Below are 21,871 nucleotides of genomic sequence, written 5' to 3'. Positions count from 1 at the left end.
ATGAATATAAATTAGGACGTAGTGACGTTGTTTGGTGACCTTTGCTAGAGCGTGTAGTCACGTCAGGTGGTTTTATTTATTTATTTATTTATTTATTTATGCATGCTTTATAATTGCCAAAGCCCCTCTCACTGATTTACATTACAGGCATTACACTCAGAATTTCATTTTTGGGCAAATAAATATCAGCATCTGCACCAAATTGCGTATTTTGGTTTGGGCCTCTGAATAAAATGAATGATATGAACGAAATGAAAAAATGAAATTCTGATAGCCTGTAATGTAAATCAATCAGTTTATTTATTTAATTAATTTATTTATTTATTTATTCGTTCTAATTGCCGAAGCCCCTGTTATTTTGTTTAGTAAGCATATATATTTGTAAATATTTGTATTTTTTCGGAATTTATTGATTGACTGATTAATTGATTGATGCTTTCTAACTGTCAAAGCCCCTATTATGTACATATTTTGAAAAGCCATCATTTCTTTAATTAAAAAAAGTAAATATTTTTTATGTTTTTGGAACTTTTATTTATTTATTCATTCTAATTGCCGAAGCCCCTGTTATTTTGCTGAGTAATCTTAATTTGAAAGCCATCTTGTTGTCATTTCTTTAATTTAAAAATTGTAAATATTTTTATGTTTTTGGAACTTTTATTTATTTATTTATTTATTTATTTATTCTAATTGTCAAAACCCCTGTTTTGTTGAGTGTATTTTGACAATTAATTTAGTGTAAAGGAATAAATACATAAATTATTTATTTACTTATTCATTCATTTATGTATGTATGCATGCATGTATGCGTGTATGTTTTCTAATTGCCAAAGCCCCTGTTATTTTGTTAAGCGTATATATTTGTAAAAATTTGTATGTTTTTGGAATTTATTTATTTATTGATTGATGCTTTCTAATTGTCAAAGCCCCTATTATGTGCGTATTTTGAAAAGCCATCTTGTTGTCATTTCTTTAATTTAAAAAAAAGTAAATATTTGTTATTATTTTGGAGTGTATTTATTTATGCTTTCTAAATCCAAAGCCCCTGTTATTTTGTTGAGTAAGCATATTTTGAAGGGCATCTTGTTGTAATTTCTTATTTTAAAAAAAAGGAAATATTTGTATGTTTTTTAGAACTTATTTATTAGTTTTGTGTATGAAAAAAATAGTCACATATTCATAGTCCAAGTCCTTAACCATAGCAGGGTTTGGAAGAGCATAGATGGACAGAGACTTTTTGAATCCTACTAAAGCAAGAGCTTTGCTCATGAATATTCATTTCAGACGTGATTATATTGCAAACGCGTACCTTATAAATATTAATTAGTCTTGTTTATTTAGCGAAAGCGTAGCTTATGACGTTGCTTGGTAATCTTCTTTTTAGAGTTCAGTCACTTTAACGTAGTTAATATTCATGTAAGCGCAAAATTCTATTACATGTGTTATTTGTTTGTTTGTTTACATATTGTCAAAATGTAAAGGCTGAGATATCATATACTTGGTATCAAACTGACAGAATTTTGAGATTAATAAATCTTTTCAGTCTCTTTCATGACTGAAGATCTCTCTGTCTGTTTCTCTTATATTATTAGCATTTTTTACACTGATCTAAAATAGAGAACGTTATACAGATCAGTGATGTTATTCCCCACAATGTATTAATAGTCTCTATTACAAATAATCGTTCATAAATCTTAATAAACTAATATTTAAACTCATATCACGTAAAAAGTTTTTTAAAAAGAAGTCGGATCTTGATGAATTTGGCTTTATGTTTAAATAATTTCGCAAGAATGAGTATATAGTTTACAATATAATCTCTATTTCAGCTTTGTAAAAGTAACGAAAAGACTAGCACTGCGGTAGCAATTGGGCAAAACCATCCGTCGCCCAGCAGATGGCGCTATTTTATAAGATTTAACCGCTGAAGAGCCCATGACAGGTGGCCCTCTATGGTTTGTTCTGTGCTTTTATTTTGAAATGTGACTTTTATAGGGAGTTTATTGCAAGGAGACAATACACGAATACAACCAAAAGTGCTTAATTACATATAAAAATAAAACTAAAATAAATAAATAAAAATAAATATAATTATTAAAATAAATAATAAAACGTTATTAAAATTACAGATGAAAATATACAGACAAACGTAAAACATTTAAAGAAAAAAATCACACAAACTAAAACTATTTCAACAATTTTGGTTCATTGAAATGCAGCTGATATAACATAAAATTTTAAATGAAAAACAGTCTAAACGAAAATTATAAAATGTATTTATAAATAATTGAAAATGTATAAAACATTTATTTTAAGTAGGTGCTGTTAGTAGCTAGTAACACCAAAAAATAAATTATTTAATTTAAAACAATTATAGCGTGTGATATACAAAATAAAACTCTTAATTAATTATATATATATATATATATATATATATATATATATATATATATATTTATATACATATATATAATTTGTTTATTTATGTTTATTTACTTATTTTTTTGTTCCATTTTAACTTTTATTTCCATTTAGCAATTTTAATGCTTTTTATATATATATATAAAAAGGAAAAAAGCATTAAAATTACTAAATGGAAATAAGAGTTAAAACGGAACAAAAAAAAATAAACAAGTAGTAATATTTAAAGAAAAAGTACATATCAAAATGTCTAAAAATGAAACTAGTAATTCGAAATTATATACTTATATAGGCTGCTGTAATACTATATAAATAATACTGAAATAATTTGGATTTCTGTACAGGCCTAAGACAATAAATTTATTGTTTTTGACTTGGTCTCTTTTTACAATTAATTAAAAAATATATCAATTATAAAAAATATAAAAATTATAAAAATATATATAAAATATATAATATAATTTTATATCCAACCATGATATGTCAACTAAATTATTTTTTTATGTAATTAAATATATTATTTAAAATGTTAACATAATTTCCTTTATTTTAAGTAGGTGCCGTTAGTAGCTAGTAACACCAAAAGATAAATTATTTAATTTAAAACAGTTATAGCGTGTGATATACAAAATAAAACTCTTAATTATATACATGTGTATATATATATATATATATATATATATATATATATATATATATATTAAGAGTTTTATATATATGTATATATATATGAATAAATGAAAAAAAAGCATTAAAATTACTAAATGGAAATAAAAGTCAAAATTAAACATGTGTATATAAATAATACTGAAATAATTTGGATTTCTGTACAGGCCTAAGACAATAAATTTATTGTTTTTGACTTGGTCTCTTTTTACAATTAATTAAAAATAACAATTAAAGAATATATCAATTATAAAAAATATAAAAATTATAAAAATATATAAAATATATAATATAATTTTATATCCAACTATAATATGTCAACTAAATTATTTTTTATGTAATTAAATATATTATTTGAAATGTTAACATAATTTCCTTTATTTTAAGTAGGTGCCGTTAGTAGCTAGTAACACCAAAAAATAAATTATTTAATTTTAAACAGTTATAGCGTGTGATATACAAAATAAAACTCTTAATTATATACGTGTGTATATATATATATATATATATAATTAAGAGTTTTATATATATATATATATATATGAATAAATGAAAAAAAAGCATTAAAATTACTAAATGGAAATAAAAGTCAAAATTAAACACAAAAAAGTAGTAATATTTAAAGAAAAAGTACATGTCAAAATGACTAAAAATTAAACTAGTTATACGAAATTATATACTTATATAGGCTGCTATAATACTATATAAATAATACTGAAATAATTTGGATTTCTGTACAGGCCTAAGACAATAAACGTATTGTTTTTGACTTGGCCTGCAACTCTTTTTACAATTAATTAAAAATAACAATTAAAAAATACTTTTGTGAAAAAAATAAAGAGACATAATTTGTTGAAAAACTATTTTGGTATATTTCAGGATGAGTAAATAATGACAGAAGAGTATTAATTTCTGTGTGAACTGTACCTTTAAGCGACGCATTTATGATTGACAAGCGCACGGACCAGTCAGCGTCGCGGAGGCGGAGCGCGTCGGACGCGTTCTACTTCCCTACATTGGAGAGAGCGGAGACTCGCAACACAAACGGGCGGTGCAAAACCCGATTCCATCATCACCAACATCATCATCATCACACTGGACCTGCAAAGATCAGCCGTGAAAGAGCGTCGCAAGCCGCATCGGCCATTGACCGCACATCAGCACGGGCGTCAAGACATCAGATCCGCTGGCAATGGCAGGGATTCTGGCGTGGTTCTGGAACGAGCGCTTCTGGCTCCCGCACAACGTAACCTGGGCTGACTTGAAAAATACAGACGAGTCAACCTTTCCACAAGCCGAGGATCTGTATCTGGCGTGTCCTTTAGCATTCTGCATGTTTATGATCCGGCTGGTCTTTGAGAGGTACGTCCAGTGTCACATCTTCATCATCATCACCATCACCATCACTAGCAGCATCATCATCATCACTGCTGAAGATGTTGCGCTTAGTGCTCATCCTTAGCTGATGATGATGGGACAGGTTTGTGTTCCTTCACATTGTCACTGAAGCTTTGTATGAATTAGGACAATGACAGGAACCCAATATGGCCCATCTTCTGGAATAATGATACTGATGAAAGTAGGTCAGTGCCTGTCTTTGTTGTGTAGATCATTCTTAGGTGTGCCATCTATTTTTGATTTTAGAGCGAATATAAAGTTTGAGAATCTCCACTGACTCCTAATACTGGGGCATGTTGTCACGTTACTGTATGGGGTAAGTTGTCACAAAGGGAGCCTGTGGTTTTCAGCACAAAAATAGTAAAACAATTACTGCATGAAACACAGAATTGAGTTTAATATGTTTCCTGTCATAGTGTCATGTAAATGCATTAACCCTATTAAGACGATATTCTAGAAACATATTCAAGGTGACTGGCATATACTTGAATTAATAAGAATTTTGGGTCATCTTATTTAAAATATTTACAAACATTTAAAGAAACATCATGGCCTACATTTTTAAGAGTCTCTTGACCTACATTTTGCTATTCATCACACTGCTGAATTCCTGAATATGCTGATTAAATCTATATAGGAATATTTAAATAGATGTGGAGCATGTAAACATCTTTTTCAGCCATACCTAAAAATAATAATAATAACAACAACAAAAACAACAACAACAACAACAACAACAATAATGATAATAGTAATAATAAATGCTGTTTTAATATTTTTAAAGTATCTTATTTTTTACCAAGGCTGCATTTATTTAATTAAATATACAATAAAAACAGATTGATTGGTTTAGAGGAAAACATGACTTTTGTTCCTGGTTTCTTTGATGAATAAAGTTGAAAAGAACTGCATTTATTTGAAATTGAAATATTAAAAAAAATAATAATAATTATATATATATATATATATATATATATATAATTGTAATATTTTATTTATTTATTTAGAGGAAAACATGATAATTTTTTTCTGGATTCTTTGATGAATAGAAAGTTGAAAAGAACAGCATTTATTTGAAATTGAAATATTTAAAATATTTAAAAAATATATTATAATTAAAATATTTTATTTATTTATTTAGAGTTTTTTTTTTTCTGGATTCTGTGATGAATAGAAAGTTGAAAAGAACAGCATTTATTTGAAACTAAAATATTTCAAATATCTTTTAAACATTTATATTATCATAATATTATTATATATATAATATTTTAATAATAATTTTTGTAATATTTCAAACGCCTTTACAGTCAGTTTAACCAATTTAATGCAACCTTGCTGAATAAATGTATTAATTTCTTAAAAACAAAAATAAATAAACAATATGGACCTCAAATTTTTGAGTAGTAGTGTGTATACAGGTAAATATAAATAATCATTTTCATATTTTTTTGTCCAACCATGATATGTCAACTCATATAAATGAAAAATATTTTATTTGAGATTATAATAAGTTAATATAAGTTGGTGCTGTTAGTAGGAGGTAACACCAAAAATAAATAGACAAGTAAATACATAAAACAATTATATCATGTGATATATAAAATATACTAATTTTATATTTCTCTCTCGACTGTGGTGACAATGTAATAGACTATTTAATTCATTAATTTTCATTTTATTTTATTTATTTATAGGAAAACATAAATAAATATAAATATTTATTTATATTTATTTATGTTTATTATAATATGAATATTTGTAATATTATATTCAAATTATACAAATATATTTTGTAATATTACAAACACCTTTACTGTCAGTTTAACCAATTTAACTTTGCTGAATAAATGTAAAAAACAATACTGACCTCAAATTTTTGAAGAGTAGTTTGTATATAGGCAATTATAAATTCAATTAATAAATTAATATTTTTGTGTTCAACCATATGTCAACTCATATAAATTAAACATATATTTTTTAAAGATTATAACACACTATCCTTAATTTTAAGTTGGTGCTGTTAGTAGGTAGTAACACCAAAAAAATAAATAAATAAATAAAAACAATTATAGGATGTGATATATAAAATATAGTAGTTTTATATTTCTGTCTTGACTGTGGTGACAATTTAATAGATTATTTATTTATTTATTTACTGCAGTGTCCATTAATTTATTTATTAATGTGAACTTTTAATGCTTATTTATATTTATACATATATTTAAATGTACTATTTGACACATTATTTTTGCACTTGATGTTGTTGACTTATATCAAGTGATAGGAAAAAAAAAGTGAAAAAATGAAAGTGGGAGATGCACCCAAATCTTTTTGAGCAGTCAAAAGAATTCCATTATCCAAAACCTTTTTTTCTGTTTTGTCCAGACGCAGTTTTAAGTTTGCTACCAATATATAAAGCTAATGCTAGAGAAACAAACTTTTGTGCGTTTGAGACTAGCCCCGATCTCCTCGATAGTGCAGTCGTATGCTTGAGATTAGCTGATAAAACCAGACACTCTGCACTTGATATCAACAGTATGTCATGCTTTACAGTGAGCTGTGACACTTAAACATTAATTTTGCGCTATTACGAGTTTTGACATTTCAAAATGTGTTGGCTTTCAATGTCACAAAGCAGCAGTTTTGACATATTCCCTACGGGACGGCGCAGTGTCAGGTTTTGTGTTTAAGTATGCCACAGACCATCTGCTCTTCACCTTCATCTGACAGAGTTCTTCAGATCTCTCCACCTGAATGTTGGTCTTCATAGTTAGAAGGTGAAATATACTGTCAGGGTCTCCTCTGGGATTGTGTCTAGGAAGGAAGCCGGGTCTTCTAAAAAAAAAAAAAAAAAAGTTAGTGTATAAGTTTAACCCGTGTGTTCTGGCTCGTGGGGATCTGACTTTGCATATAACAAAACATTTGCAAAATAATAAAAGCCATCAGTGTCAAAGCAAAACTTGATAAAAGCCCTCGTGGTCTTCACTGCGGCATCACTTGACTTCCTCTGTGGAAAGAGGACACATTATGTGAAGTACAAACATCCTCTTCCATCCTCCTGCGTTGCACAATCCCTGTAAATTTTTATGATAAGCAACAGCCCATTTATGGCATTTCAGTTCCACAAAAGCAAACAGTGCACAGGCCGCAAATCAGCCCGGCCGCACATAACCTTATCGCAGCTCTTCAGCTTCTTATAAGAACCATTTCTAGAGCATTTTCAGCATGTGAGAGCTCTTAATTGGATGAGATTATTAATTAAGTGGCAAAAGCTCATTAAAACTGTCTGCTGCCACCTCCATTTCCATTCTTGTGACATCTTACTTTCCCAGACTTACAAGGCTAATTCATCTCTAAGCTTTGACCTTTTTTTATATAGAAAATATTTTCTGTATATAATAAAGCATAAACAATAATATTGTGAAATTATAAAAGAACAGTTTTCTACCTGAATATATTTAAAAATGTAATTTATTTATGTGATGTAAAGATTAATTTTCAGCACCATTACTCCAGTCTGCAGTGTCACATGATCCTTCAGAAAACATTCTAATATGCTGATTTCTCATTATTATTATCAATGTTGAAAACAGTTCAGTGGTGCTTACTATTTTTGCTAAATAGAAAATTCAAAATAACATTTATTTGAATTGGAAATATTTTGTAACATCATAAATGTCTTCACTGTAATTTTTAAGCAATTTAATGCAGCCAGTATTAATTTATCTTAAAAAATAATAAAATAAAATAAAATAAAATAAACATACTGACCTGACGCTTTTGAACAGTAGTTTATGTAAGTATTCTTTTCTTAGCCATTTTTGTTTATCTGTGTGATATCTTGATATGTGAGCCTGGACCACAAAACCAAAAAAATTTTTTTTTGAAATTGAGATTTATACATCATAAACGAGCTTTCCATTGTTGTATGGTTTGTTAGGATAAGACAATATTTGGCCGAGATACAACTTTTTGAAAATTTGGAATCTGAGGGTGCAAAAAATCTAAATATTGAGAAAATCACCTTTAAAATTGTCAAATGAAGTTCTTAGCAATGCATATTACTAATCAAAAATTAAATTTTTATACATTTACGGTAGGAAATTTACAAAATATCTGATAAGTAAATGATCTTTACTTAATATCCTAATGATTTTTGGCATAAAAGAAAAATCAGTCATTTTGACCGATGCAACGTGTTGGCTATTGCTTGAAATAAATCCGTGCTACTTATGGCTGGTTTTGTGGTCCAGTGTCACATATGATCATAACGATCTGTTTAATTTGATCAAACAGGATGAATTAGGGTTGGGCGATATTGGCAATAAAATGATCACAGTAAAATGTTTCATATCAATCGATATCAATAATTATTAAAATAAATTTCAAATCTTTTTCTTTTAAGTTTAAAGGCAGATTTCTACTCCTGAGTGAAAGTGAAAAATACTGTAATTATTCCTTTACTCTTTTAATATATTTAATAGATGTCTACATTAATATAATAAAATACACAAATATTTTAAAATTTCTGACACAACACAATGGTGCAGTTAATGTTACTACAGTAAATCCATGGTAAATGATGGCAATTTGTAGATTGTGCACAGTGTTTCTCCTTTTTGGCAGTGTTGTTTCATCTGACTTTAAACTAGAGTTTAAATCACTGACATTTGTGTTCTTCGCTGAATTCAAATGAGTAGCACTGTTTTGTTCCGCTTTTGGTGCATAAACATTATATTGAATGTTTATCAAATTCTTGTTATCGTTTTATCAAAGAAAATTATAATTATGTCACTTCCTGATCAAAGATGTCATAAAGTAAAAAAAAAAAAAAAAAAAAAAAAACACGGAGAACGTTCTGCCATCGTTTTCTCAAAGTTATGAACAAATGTTCCAGTAACATTAAAGGGAACCTAATATAACCCCTTTTTACAAGCTGTAAAATAAGTCTCTGATGTCCCTAGAGTGTCTATGTGTCAAAGTTTAGCTCAAAATACCCGACAGATCATTTTTTATTGCTTGTCAAAATTGCCATTTTTAGGGTGAGCCAAAATGCGCTATTTTTGTGTTTGTCCCTTTAAATGCAAATGAACTGGTGCTCCCGCCCCCCTTTTCAGAAGACGGCAGAGTTTCAAGAGCCGTCAAAAACAAAACATGACAATGTCACGCACTGAAAATGTCAGAAACTCTCAGTTGCGGTGTTCAGCCTCATATGTTCAAACCGGAATTGGTTTAAAAGCCAGTCATCTGATTGTACTGTGCATAATAAATGTGTGTTAATGAATTACACAGACAGGGAGAACGGCGCGATAAAAGTAACGACATAGCTGGCGCCATAGCATGCCAACTTTATAAGTCAACTTGTGATTATGAGCTCAACAAATTCAAGCAGTCAACTTCACAGCGCTTTCATATGCGATTTTTAGCTACCATCATTCTGGTAGCACATGAAGGCAGCATCAGCGAAAACAGGCAGAGCAATGGTAGCTTTAGCAACATTAGCTTTCAGAAAGACTATTTGAAAAACAAACGTGTGATTGATACTTTGTCAGGAGCTGACATTCACACACTGTGGCCACAAAACTGTTTAAACACCTTGTAAAAGTGATTTTTGCAAAGTGATTCCCTTCAATAGAATGATTGTTCAAAGTTATCTGGTCTTAAAATGTTCTCAGAACATTAACAGAAAACATTATTTATACATTGTTCATTAAACCTTTTTTCCTGAAACATTTTAGACAGATGCTCATGTAACTTTTTAAAATGCTTTTTAGTTTTTTCGGAATGTTCAGAGAACATTCAAAAGTAACGTTTCCGTGATGTGTGCACAATTATAAAATGTAATGTTCGCAAAAAAATGTTTCTAAAACAAAAATGTTCAGAGAACATTCAGAAATAGTGTTTTTATAACTTTTGGGAACATTAGCAAAACATTCTTGGAACACATTTGGGAACAGATTCCACATAAGCACTATTGCTATGTTTTGTTTGAAATATTTAAGAAGTTGTCAGTTTATCATTTCATACATCATCTGCTCAACGAAAGTTAAATAATCATGTTCATTGCTATTGTGGACTAAATATGACTTTCATAATATTTTCATAATATCATAAATGTTGAGTTTGATATTTAGATTAAGATGAGGATATGAAAATGTACTGCATAGTAGCAATGACCCATGAAATGCTTATTCTGGTTGTTGTTGCTTTTTAACATTCTCATTATCAGATCAACAAGATTACAAAACCAACTGTAATGCAGTCGCTCTGATCAGCGGCTGTTTATTTCCTAATACACAGATGTTTATCAGACCTTCGCAAAAGCAGCTAGTGAGCTGCAGAAAGACAAAATGCTTACAGCTGTCCTATGCGGTCTAACGCGCCGTCTCTGAAGATTTGGCAAGATGGCCAGTGAGATTGCAAACAGGAGGATTTCTTTAGCCGCCTGCTGCGGTTTTACCTCAGAGGTTGCCTTTGAATATTGATTTTTAATGCGGCCTGTCCGACCTCCGGAATTAAGTTAGTAAGCATTGATATTACAAGATATAAATCTAATAAAGCGTTCTTTGTTATTGGTTGTTTTAGGTTTATTGCAAGGCCATGTGCACTAGGTCTGAAAATCCAGGCCAACGGGCCGCAGAAGGCTCAGCCCAACGCTATTCTGGAGAAGGTCTTCACTGCCATCACCAAGGTACAGACCATGTTTCTTACTACAGCTAAAGAGGATTTATTGCTTCAGGAGGCTAAGAAAACCACTATAACGCAGTTTTGAGCGGTTTACTGCTATTATAAACGGCAGGAACAGCAGTTTGATAAAAGAGGGTTATCACAACAATTCAGTAAGCCAGTTTCAACAGGACAGCAGCTACTGATGTGCTGAATAGATATGTGCATTTAACAGTTGAATATTAATATAAATATAAGCACATTAAATCAAGACAACAAGTAAATCTAAGTTAAATTTCTTGGCATATTTAACTGTATTATTATTATTATTATTATTAAACATTGAGCTTCAATATAAGAGTTGCATGTCAAAAATGGTTACAAAAACAGTTTTTTTCTTGTTGTCACTTACAATTTTTTCAGTTGGTGCCAAAATGCATTCATTTTTTTTGTTTGTTTACATAATGCCGCTGCTGTTTATGAAGAAAATTTTTTTTCCTTATACTAAATGCTAAGCAGATTTTTTTTTACATTTCTACAGTCTTGGATAATTAGAAACAAACTTAAATTTGATGCATTATTTTGTCAGACTTGTGCAGTGTCTGATTAAAAAAAACAAAAAATAAATAAAAACATAATTTACACACAAATTTCTCAGTACACACAAACAACACTCTGATATCCATGCCAACACACCAACATGATAAGTATTACATCATCTAAAAAATTTTTCAGCAGAAGCAGAAAACAAGATGAATATATATGGCTCACATTTTTGATTTTGTCAGTATTTTTTTTCTGAAGAAAGATAAACATGTATGGTGATGAAAGCCAAAACATTAAAGGAGAAGTCCACTTCCAGAACAACAATTCACAGATAATGTACTCTCCCCCTTGTCATCCAAGATGTTTATGTCTTTCTTTCTTCAGTCATAAATAAATTATGTTTTTTGAGGAAAACGTTTCAGGATTTTTCTCCATATAATGGACTGCTATGGTGCCCTGAGTTTGAACTTCCAAAGTGCAGTTTAAATGTGGCTTCAAATGATCCCAAATGCGGTTGTAAACAATCCCAGCCAAGGAAGAAGGGTCTTATCTAGCGAAACGATCGGTTATTTCCAAAAAAATAATACAATTTATATACTTTTTAATGTCAAACGTTCATCTTGTCTTACTCTGCCTGAACTCTGTGTATTCTGATTCAAGACAGTTAGTAAAAACACCAAACGTATTTTCTTCCTCAACTTCAAAAATCATTTTAGAATCATCCTACTTCGTTGCAGAAGTACCGACCCCGTCTTTGCAAAGTGAACATGCAAAGAAGATCAAACACCCTTAACAAAAAAGATAAATCAGTGATAAATGATGATTCTGAAGTTGAGGGAGAACATGAGATGGGAGTTTTTCACATACCCTAACTGTCATGAACCGGAAAAAAACAGAGGTTGGGAAGAGCAAGACAAGACAAGCGTTGGACATTAAAAAGTATGTAAATTTTATTATTTTTATGAAAATAACCGATTGTTTCGCTAGATAAGACCCTTCTTCCTCGGCTGGGATCGTTTACAGATGCACAAGATGACAAGGGGGTGAGTACATTATCTGTAAATTGTTGTTTTGGAAGTGAACTTCTCCTTTAAATGTCACAAATGTATATTTACTGAGTAATCCACTGTTTTGTAGAGGGGGTTTTGGAGCCAAATTACAGGAGGGTAAAATGACTTTAGAAAGATGACAGCATCATTATATTATTTTTACACACAGACTGGTAGGTCTATTAGTAAACTCTGTTGACTTTAGCAGTCTTTGTTGCAGTATATTCCAGTGGCAACCATTCAAAAATGGAGAAAAAACATTTTTCAAGTTTGCATGCCTGTAACTCAAGAAGTATTAAAGATATCTTAATAGCCTTTTAGATTTTGTTAAGAAACAAAATTTTTTCTTAACAAACTTTTTTTTTGGCATCTGCATTTTTAATACCCTATATTATTCAGTTTCAGAGATATTGCAATCTCAATATGGCTGCAGGAGCGAATTGTTAACTAATAATGTTATATGCTAAAAGTAGCCAAAATGTTCATAATGCTTTAATACTGACTTGAATTTTAAATTAGCTGAACGTTTTCCTTCTATGTTTTAGATTGAGATGTCTTATTGAACTACCAGTGTTATCCAGCTGAGAGAAGGGAGTGTTTTATCTTGTCAATATTGTCCTTTCATTTATATTAATGGCATAATAGACAAGTCTTTTAAGCTGCATTTACAAGGCGTAATGATCTGACATTCTGACCCTCATCCATTTTTCTCATCTTGCCTGTTTAAGTTGCATTTAATGGGACAGTTCGACAAAATTTTCCTTACTCTTGTGATGTTCCATATGTCAGTTGTCTTTAGTGTTTAACAGAAGAAACAAAGTCATACAGGTTTCTTTCTTTCTTTTTGGGTGAACTGTCACTTTAAGACAAACAAGCTGTGTATGTGCATTAATGCTGTAACTCACCAAGGTGTAACAATGCTGACATGAAACAGACGAGGATGATGACGTAGAGAACTCAAGTGCAGTTGTATTTACAACAGTGATAATCCAAAGACATGAACTGTGAATTAAATCCAAGACCTGAAACGAAACATAAACTATGAGCTTGACTATAAACAATAAATTTGAACAGCATTCAGTACACAACAAAGTAACATGAGGGCTTAAATACAAGACTATGGATTACATTATGGATCACATGACATAAACAACCAATGACAAAACGGAAATTCTAATTCTAAAGATAAATATACATGAACCAATGAGATAACAACAAATAAGACAGTGAACGAATGAAGACATGACATGAGAAATAAGCGGGAACAGGAAATTGGAACACCTGAAGTGAAAACATGAACAAAAACCTGGACAGTGTGTGTATATATATATATATATATATATATATACACACACATACATATACATACTATAATTGTGGGTACATCTCATGTCTGTGAAGTATATTTTTAATATATTTTCAATATAAAGCCCAGATGCTTAATTTTCTAGTACACAATTATATTTTTCCCAATCACACTACTGTATGTTGAAAAAGCCACGTGATGTTCATATCATATACAACCCTGGTATTCAGCTGTCCGATTTTGTGAAGTTGCTCATTCTACTCTACATTTAACCATGAAAATGACCTCAAATATAAATTAATTTCATAGTTTTGCTTTCAGTTAGATTAGGTTATAAAGACATCAGGGTGTGTGCTTCAAAAATAATAAGTGTTTACTGTGATATAACTTGTTTTATTTGTGTCCAAAAAACCATCGTCAACTAAGTTACTCACTAGAAAACCCCCCCTCAAAAAGGAATGGTTTGTCCCATTCTCGCGTAATTTGCACAGTATGATATTCCCTCTAGAAGCACATGGATGAAACACTAGAAGTTATGTTCTCTCTCTTTCCCCTAATTGGTTAAACTAGCAAACCTGTGTCAAGAGTGGATTAATTGACTGTCAACAGTGTTACAAAGGTATTATTGCTGCAAATTTTAACAAGACAATTTAACTAAAACTTATGTTTTGTTTATGAAAATATATTTCTAAACATACCATATGCTCAGTAGTTCTAGGCTTCCATGTTGAGTTTAGGCCCAAAACACTAAAAATGTCAACTAAGTTGCCTGTCAACTGTGTTACCCAGTAAAGGTAACATGGTGGACAGTAGCAAACATAGATGGTATTTTATGCACATATTCCTACAGATCACCTTTATATAGCACTTTATACAATATAGATTGTTTCAAAGCAGCTATGTAAGGTCATGTTTGGGTTTTTGGGAAACACTGTCATTCTAAATTCTAAATGTACCCCTTATTATAGAATGACCCATATATATATATTAGAGGTCGACCGATGTATTGGTTTTGCTGATTAATCGGCACCGATAGTTGATTGGCGGAACTATCGGTTATCGGCAAAAATCCATGCCGATAGTTTTTTCCGGGTTGGGTCCGTTGCTGGAGCGGCTGAGAAGGTCGTCATTATACAGCAAAGTCCCTATAGTCTTTGTTATACAGCAGGAGAGCGGCCTCTAGTGGCGGAAATCACTGACAGCATGTGCCGTTTGTTTAGACACGTGACACTGTTGACTAGATGCTGCATTAGTGGAGATAGAACAGCAGTATACTTTTGCTCGTTTGGTGATCAAATAAATTCTTGTAGACCGCTGCTTGAATTGAACGTGACGCCTCCAGTGTGTGTGATACCGGAAAGCTACGAGTTCTTCTAGACGTGGCGTTGCACTTTTGCCCCGTTGTGTGACTAACATATTTTTATATTTTGATTAGATAACCACAAATGTTCTAGAATAGAAGCAGTTAAATTGTGAAAGTGCACAATATCCATATGTACGAAATTTCAATACTGTGGCCTTTGTGTAGTTTGATTGTTGATGTAATGGTGGCACTTTACAATATGAGTCCATTTGTAACATTAAGATTGATAAAAGCTGTAGAATAGAAGTATTGTTCCTTGTTAGAGTGTGTTAATTTCAGCATTTACTGATATATTTAAAAAAAATTAGTTGTTTTTGTTAACATTACTAAACAATGAACTAACTGTAATGATCAATATGTAATTAATATTAATATTTTTATTCATTTACAAAGTATGGATCAGTAGGCTACTTTTTCATATATTTTTTTAAATAGTAGAGCACTATTTATTTTCAAAACTATCTGTCGATTAATTGGTATCAGCCAGTGTGGTCCAACCTAGTTATCGGCATCTGTAAAATCCAATGTCGGTCGACCTCTAATATACATATATAAGATAAAAGATATATATATTAGATATACGTTTATTATATATATCACAATCAAAATTCAAGTGCTTAGTCACTGAAATGAGAGACATCTCAGTTATAGTGAATCACATTAGTGAACAGAACAGTTCCTAACGTTTCTATAAGATTCACTGTGCTACTGTGAATTTTTTAGCTCCTATCACCTCCACTGAGGTGAATCAGTATGTAATGTGAGTTCATTTATCTGGAATCAAATATAAGTGCTCTTACTGATGCTCATTTAGGAATGAGGCCGACAGAGGTTAATCCACAGCGTGAACTTCTGAACTAAAGCAGAGCAGCAGTTGCCATGCAAAAGAAGAATGACATTTCATCTTTTTGAGCCCTTGTCTTGAATGAACGTGAGTGCTCTTGATGGTGGATTGACGGTACAGGTAATCGCAGTCTCCGAGCTGTAAAGGCAAAGCGGTAACATGGCTCTTTGACGTGTGTGGCTTTATCAGAGCTCATGTGCACTGACGCACCGACACTATTTTTAGCCACAACAGAACTAAGTTTCCTTGACAAATGTGCAGATTCTTGAACACGAGATCCAGGGACACTTAAATGTAAAAAAAAAAAAAAGACAATTCCCGACTGAAACGGAGCAATGCGGGGAGAGACAGAGAGGGACCTTGGGGCGAAACTCATCTAGCTGGCATGTTAGCGGATATAACCTTCTAATTGGAAACTGATTGAGTTTGGATGAAACGCATTACAGTTTTGGGGATGTTATTTTTATGATAAAAACAGTAGATGTTCATTGAGAGAATATTTATTTTCTATTCTGACCATTTTTTCAGAAAAAGAGATTTTTATTGGCTAAAGTGTAGGGGTCTTGTATCATCTTGAAGGGATTTATTTTGCAGTGACGTTACCCCACTTTAATTAAAAATAAATAAATAAATAAATAAAACAGATAAAATATTGATTTAAGGTGAATGTATCTGTTTTTATTTGTTTGTTTATTTTTTTGTAAGTTGTTTATCTAACAGTTCATTAACTTACATTTCAGTTCAGGTTATATTTTTTATAAAATGGTGTATGCAATTAATAAAAATCTTAATTAAAAATGAATACTGTGTATTAATAAATTGTCTTTTAATATTATTTTACAGATTTGAGCTGACATGAATCAGTGAATATTTGCATTTTTATAACTAATATTAATTAGTAAATACTATAGCTGATGTATTGCTCAGGTGTACATTACCTGTTTGCTAGGTAATGCATTAACTAGTATTAATAGAATTACATTAAATATTATTAACATTCGACAGAATTAACTAATGGGACCTTATTATAAAGTATATCCAAAATATATTATTGCTAAATGCTACGATGACCAGTCAGAATCAAGTATATAATTTCAAACATACACTACCAGTCAAAAGTTTTTGAACAGTAAGAATTTTAATGTTTTTTTTTTTTTAAGTCTTCTGCTCACCAAGCCTGCATTTATTTGATGCAAAAACAGTCAAATTCTGAAATATTTTTACTATTTAAAATAACTGTTTTCCATTTGAATATATTTTAAAATGTAATTTATACTTTTGATTTCAAAGTTGAATTTTTAGCATCATTACTTGAGTCACACGATCCTTCAGAAATCATTCTACTATTCTGATTTGCTGCTCAGAAAACATTTATTATTTTTATTAGGTTGAAAACAGCTGAGTAGAAATTTTTCAGGTTTCTTTGATGAATAGAAAGTTCAGAAGAACAGCATTTATCTGAAATAGAAATATTTTGTAACATTACAAGTCTTTATCATCACTTTTGGTCAATTTACAGCATCCTTGCTAAATAAAAGTATTAATTTCTATAATTTCTACTGTATTTTAAATAAATGCTGATTTTTGGATCTTTCTATTTATCAAACAATCCTGAAATATTAGACTGGAGTAATGATGCTGAAAATGTAGCTTTGATCACAGAAATAAATTATATTTTAAAATATATTCAAATAGAAAGCAGTTACTTTAAATAGTACAAATATTTCACAATATTACTGCTTTTGCTGTATTTTGGATCAAATAAATGCAGGCTTTAAAAAGAGAAAAAGACATCTTTAAGAAACATTAAAAATCTTACTATTCAAAAACTTTTGACTCGTAGTGTACATAGTATGCTTTATACATGACTAGTAGTGGGGATTTTGATTCAATCCACTGACTGAATCTTTTGATTCTTTCACAGAATTAAACTTTGTCAATGATTTTAGTTCACTCAGCGAATTCAACAACACTGTTCTGTTGAGTTTAAAACAAGTCAGTTATTTTGCATTATTATTAATTTGCATATAGTTTTATTTAATTTTCTTCATAAATGTCAAGAAAGCAGGCATTTTATCCCGTATATTTTATCAAACTACAAACAAAACCCAATAGCCAAATAAATTATGATTTTCAGTAATGTCCTTTAATAGTGCTGCACTCTCCGAAAAAAGGTACAAAAGCTGTCACTGAGATTAAACCTTTTCAAAAGGTACAAATATGTACCATTTGGTTATTAATATGTATATTTTGATACTAATACATACCTGTAAGGTATTTCCATGCACACTTTAGTGGTAAATAGGATATAGGTGTGTACCTTTTGAAAAGATTTTGACCAAGTAAAAGCTTTTGTACCTTTTTTCGGAAGGTGTGGGATAATAATTGAACTATTATGCTTGCAACTGACGTCATTCTAATTGTGTATAATCATCAGCCAATTTTACACATTCATAATTTATGGACTGTGCATTTTGCACACCTGTTAAACCTGTTTGCACTCTGCTTGCATTTTCCAGAATAAACTTGCATGTGAACTGAATGAACATATGGCCTCTTTTGTTCAGTCATTGATGGTCAGCAGATCCTCGTTCATCAGTGACGTGCGCAGTTTGTTTTCTGCAGTGCCATTCTGAGTGATTCAGACAAGTTCAAATGGATTCAGTTAGCTCAAAAAAAAAAAAAATCAATGAAACGTGCCTAGAAAGAAGGGAATTACAAATTAGTGCAAGGAAGTGTCTAAGAATGCTTTGTTCGCTTGAAAGATTCGTTCATTCACAATGGAAACCCCACATGCCTGCGTAGCAGCACATTACACATTGTGAGTCTCGCTGGCTCATACGTGCAGATGGCTTTTTAAAGACAATGGTTTTAAATGTGCACCGTTTTTCAAGCTGTTAAATCCACATTCAGGCGGTTTGTTTGCTCTCTGACTGTGGCAGATCTCTGCAGTGACGTGCTTCTGTCTGCTGTGTCTTTCAGCACCCCGATGAGAAGAGGTTAGAGGGTCTGTCCAAGCAGCTGGACTGGGATGTGAGGACAATCCAACGCTGGTTCAGACAACGACGCAACCAGGAGAAGCCGAGCACGCTGGCGCGCTTCTGCGAGAGCATGTGAGAATCAACTCTGTTGAGAAATCTGCTTGCTTTTGTTGGGGCCTGATTTCAGGTTGTTTAAAAGTCTTAAATTTGACTAGTCTTAAATGGTATAAGAAAGTCTTAATCATGATTTCAAGTGTTCTTATAGACTTATTTGTAGTAGACGTCACAGTTACGTCTGGTTACTGGTGGTAGAAAAACACTGGTAACGAGTAGAGTGAAACGGGTAAAATCCATGGAATAAGAGGGAAAAAAAAAAACATTTTTGTGCCTTTTGATGCCAGAATCACAATGCAAATAATTTTTATAGAATACTGTCGTCAAAGATGCCATTTGAAGTTAAACGCAGACATTTAAAACAGACTATTATTATTATTCTAATTTTAAAGCGTAAATTTGATTTAAACAATATGTCTACATAATATTCACATATGCATTGTATTAGCCCTACAGTTACAGCATGGCTTAATATTTAAACCTATTACTATTAATATTTTACATAACATTTATTTATTTAATTTCACAATCTGGACTTTTTTCTCACAAAAGCAAATTTATATCTCCTAGTTCTGACTTTATAATTCGATCTAACTCAACAATAGTGAGTTTTGCAATTCTCAGGGGAAAAAGCTAGAGCCGAGGGGAAAAGAGAGAATGACCAGTTGGTTTTCTCATCAGAATTGTGAGATTTAATTTCGGAATTTCAAGAATAAAGTCGGAATTTGTAAATAGAAAAAAAGTCAAATATGCCTTTTTTTTATTCTTTTATTTCATGGTTCCATAGACTGCCTCTTGAAAACTGTCATATTCTGCAATCAGATAAGCCTTGCCAACAAAAAACGTCATCACTATTTGCAAACAATGAATTGGTCTATATTTGGGGATGGAAACACCAGAATTGCTATATGACTTAATATGACCATTAAAGTTCAAAAGGCTCTGATTTTTAAAATAAATATGAGCTCTGCATGTTTCAGATGTTTAAGCTCAAGTGTTTGTTAACTTTGTTTACCAGGGAAACTGCTATATTTATGACGTTCCGAAAGCGCCACCTGGTGGCAGATAATGAATTTGCATTTTCATTCAGCCTGTCTGCTGTTTTTGTTTAAACCAAAGCAAAAATCAACCCATAATTTTAAGCAGTTGAGTAAACATGAAGTTGTAAATGTGATAATAAGCTTATGCAAATGCATTATAAAAATCTAAACATTTAAGACATTAAGATATATTTATATGTTATTAATGATGTAATAACTGATTGATAACAGTTGAAATGTAAAGTTATCATTTTATAAAACGTTTTGTTTTTGTGAAAACCAGTATCTGAACTGTAAATAATTTTACACTTTAATATATTATCATAGATGTTTCCCTACCCCACATATATGGAATTGATTTTATTTGTGCAGATTTGAAAAGGGTGTTAAAAAGTCTTAAATTTGATTTTTAAAATCCTGCAGATACCCTGCATTTCTGCTTTTTGTTAATAATCACGTGCAGTATTTGATGTCAGATAGGGTTTTTTTTTTTTTTAAAACAAAAGGCATGAAAATCCATTTAAAGGCCTTTTTACTTTCATAATATGGGCCTATATTCACAAAACATTTTATCTTACTACTAAGAGTTCTCCTAAATAACAGTAAAAGTTTTTAGCTAAGAGTTTTTTTTTAAAACCTATTCACAAAGCTGCTGAGACAAACTTTTTTACTAAGGAATAGAGAGAATAGAGAGCATACTTACTATGCACACAGTGATTGGTTGATACTAGTGTAGAAGTATTGTTCATAAAAGTATTGTAGAGCCTGATATTATGTTGCCTTACTGAAATAAAGTTTTAAAAATAAAAATGTTTCCACATTCAAATAAAAGCTTTTAAAATGAGGGCTAAGTGTCACTAATTAAACAAGTACATGTTCATCTAATTGTCAGCCTCTTACATGTGTGCTTCTCATAAACAATTAGCGGATATGCATAGAAACAGCCTTTTAGAGTAAAATAATCATGGCTGATAGTAAGACATGCAAACGTAAAAGAAAACCACACTGAATGCAAGAACAGATGTTACTTCTTGCTCAACTTGTTAATGAAAACAAGATATAATCAAAGGAAAATTTGGAGTTGGGATAACCTCCAAAACCAAACGAGATGCGTGGGAAAACATTTGTGTGCAAATAAATGCAGCGTTTCCAAAATGTTTACGTTCCGAAGCAGATTGCTGGCAACAGCAATTTTAGCCCTGCTGAAAAAAAAACAACAGAAACCATCACAGAATTTGTAATGGTTTTACTGGTTATAATAGGAATTGTACTGGTTTTAATGGAAACTGTAATGGTGCCTGTTGGTCTCTACTTGTAATTAGTCACCTTCTATTATTGGCTTGTTAAAAATACTAAATTTTAATGGAACGTCCCAACACACATGACAGGAAGCCGTTTTTTAATGGTTTTAAAGGAGAAGTCTACTTCCAGGACAACAATTTAAAAACAATTTACTCACCTCCTTGTCATCCAAGAT

General features: G+C 31.0%; 1 protein-coding gene across 1 annotated transcript in view; it reads left to right on the top strand.

Annotated features, from left to right (window-relative positions):
* The first annotated feature begins 4,112 nt into the window (after positions 1-4,112).
* cers6 (ceramide synthase 6) overlaps positions 4,113-21,871 on the top strand; it is a 62,552-nt gene continuing 44,793 nt past the window's right edge. Inside the window, exons 1-3 of the mRNA XM_051119545.1 lie at positions 4,113-4,449; positions 11,071-11,176; positions 19,242-19,372. Coding sequence (XP_050975502.1) covers positions 4,280-4,449; positions 11,071-11,176; positions 19,242-19,372 — 407 coding nt within the window. The 5' untranslated portion in view covers positions 4,113-4,279. The remainder of the gene's footprint in view (positions 4,450-11,070; positions 11,177-19,241; positions 19,373-21,871) is intronic.

This window comes from Labeo rohita, chromosome 9 (genome assembly GCF_022985175.1).
Source record: "Labeo rohita strain BAU-BD-2019 chromosome 9, IGBB_LRoh.1.0, whole genome shotgun sequence".
Taxonomy (NCBI): domain Eukaryota; kingdom Metazoa; phylum Chordata; class Actinopteri; order Cypriniformes; family Cyprinidae; genus Labeo; species Labeo rohita.
Note: the sequence above shows the minus strand (reverse complement) of the source record. Positions and strands in the feature narration are given on the sequence as shown.